Below are 1,954 nucleotides of genomic sequence, written 5' to 3' on the forward strand. Positions count from 1 at the left end.
ATAAATAAATTCAAATTCTCTATACAAGAATCATGTGCTAAAATTAGGATATTACTGTGACTATATCATTACATGAACATGTAACTATTACCACAGCCTACATGTACATGTACATGCTAGCAAATACATGTGTGCATGTACATGTACAAAACTTCAGAAATCAACTTATGTGACTAAAAATTCTATTGCTAATACCATACCCTCTACAAGTATTTGAAATTGCTTTTACTATCATTACTATAGTACATTGTCATAATCAGAAACAAGCTACAGATACATTTATACTAACTTAGTTCCTACTTTACCACTATCTACTACATGTACGTGCGATACATCCAAACAGGATTGGTAAGAAGACAAGCAAATTAAGCGTATACTCTCAGCCTGTGTTGTCCTCTCAGTTTAGAAATAGATTAAACATTATTGTCAGAACATAAGGTCCTGTTGACTGTTTTGACTTCCAATGGTAGCTGACAATATATAACAATGGGAGACAAGGGTCTGTCTTAGACAAATAGGCATTAGAATATAATCAAGCTATCAATTTGCTACAGAAGTGGGCCGAATCCTGTTTAAATAGGCTGAGCTGGCCCTGCTATACAAAACATGTTGGGCTGTTTGGCTCATAATTCACTTCAGCATAGTTTACATTATCAAATCAAACACTGCTGGCCCACTTTAAATGGTGTTGGCACTCTTAAAGACCAGTTTAATAATACCCATAGTTCTGCCTATGGTAGTCAGAGATGGTTGGGACAATCACCTCAACAAATGAACCAACCAGTTCATCACTTAGACCAACCATCCAATTAATACTAATAACCATACATAAAGCATGATATTGTAGTCTACTAGTATGGTGTACTTAAATTTAAAAGGAACAATATTAGTCTCCAACCACTTTTAATTTTTTCTAAGCAGAAGAACCCTAAATACTATATGGCATTATCATTATTATTAGACATGAGCCTAACAGTGTGAATCTTACTGTGTCCATGTCTTGGGTCACTGTGATCTTTGCTTTGCTCAACCTCTCCCTCAACTGATCGTAATAAGATTTAGGAATAGTCAGGAAATGATGGCCACGTGCTTTCATGTTAGATATCTGAGAAAGAGAGAGAGAGAGGATGAGTTTCCCACAAAGCATGCTAAGTGAGCTAAACAGCATGAGCTTCATGAGCTGACAAGCACTACAATACAGTACATGGCATTTGGAGCAACTTTAAAAATTCATAAAAAATCCAAATTTCATTGGAATCAGCTCAAAATTGATATATAGCATAAGAACATGTATATGAATCAGAAAAAATTATTAAAATGGAGAATTCTCTCCTAGCCATTTCTGGCAAAATTTGGCTTCAGGCCCAAGGCCTTTGGTCATTGGCCCGATTTTTGAACAACTTTAAAAAATTCATAAAAAATTCAAATTTGATTTGAATCAGCTTAAAGTTGATACATAGCATAAGAACATGTATATGTATCAGAAAAAATTATATAAATGGAGAATTCTCTCCTTCTGATTTTTCTCAAAATTCCTTATACTCTAGTACAGCACAAAACATTCATGCAGAGCAAAAAAATTTCACGTAGATCAGATCCTCACAAAATTTTAAGCTTGTGTGTTTTAATTAGTAAGTATAACAAAGACATAAATATAATCAAAACTTACAGCTCCAATGATATCTCTGGTATTTATAGCAATGTGTTGAACACCAGCAGTACCATAATAATCAACAAACTCCTATGAACAATAATAGACACATGATGGGCACATGATAGTCACATGACAGGCACTTGATGATCACATGATAGTCACATAATGGACACATGATAGTCACATGATGGGCACATGACAGTCACATGATGATCACATGATAGTCACATGATGGGCACATAATAGTCACATGATGGGCACATGCTTACCTGTATTTGGCTCTTCCTTTTCCCAGGTGCT

At 34.9% G+C, this 1,954-nt stretch overlaps 1 protein-coding gene across 1 annotated transcript in view; it reads right to left on the reverse strand.

Moving 5' to 3' along the window:
* Nucleotides 1-913: 913 nt before the first annotated feature.
* The window catches only part of LOC105312915 (4-hydroxyphenylpyruvate dioxygenase-like), a 4,108-nt gene continuing 3,067 nt past the window's right edge, over nucleotides 914-1,954 (reverse strand). Inside the window, exons 6-8 of the mRNA XM_019997158.1 lie at nucleotides 1,924-1,952; nucleotides 1,670-1,741; nucleotides 914-1,105 (exon numbers count right to left, since the gene is read on the reverse strand). Of these exons, the coding sequence (XP_019852717.1) occupies nucleotides 929-1,105; nucleotides 1,670-1,741; nucleotides 1,924-1,952 (278 nt within the window). The 3' untranslated portion in view covers nucleotides 914-928. The remainder of the gene's footprint in view (nucleotides 1,106-1,669; nucleotides 1,742-1,923; nucleotides 1,953-1,954) is intronic.

This window comes from Amphimedon queenslandica, unplaced genomic scaffold, assembly GCF_000090795.2.
Source record: "Amphimedon queenslandica unplaced genomic scaffold, v1.1 AMPQUscaffold_13382, whole genome shotgun sequence".
NCBI classification, from domain to species: Eukaryota; Metazoa; Porifera; class Demospongiae; order Haplosclerida; family Niphatidae; genus Amphimedon; species Amphimedon queenslandica.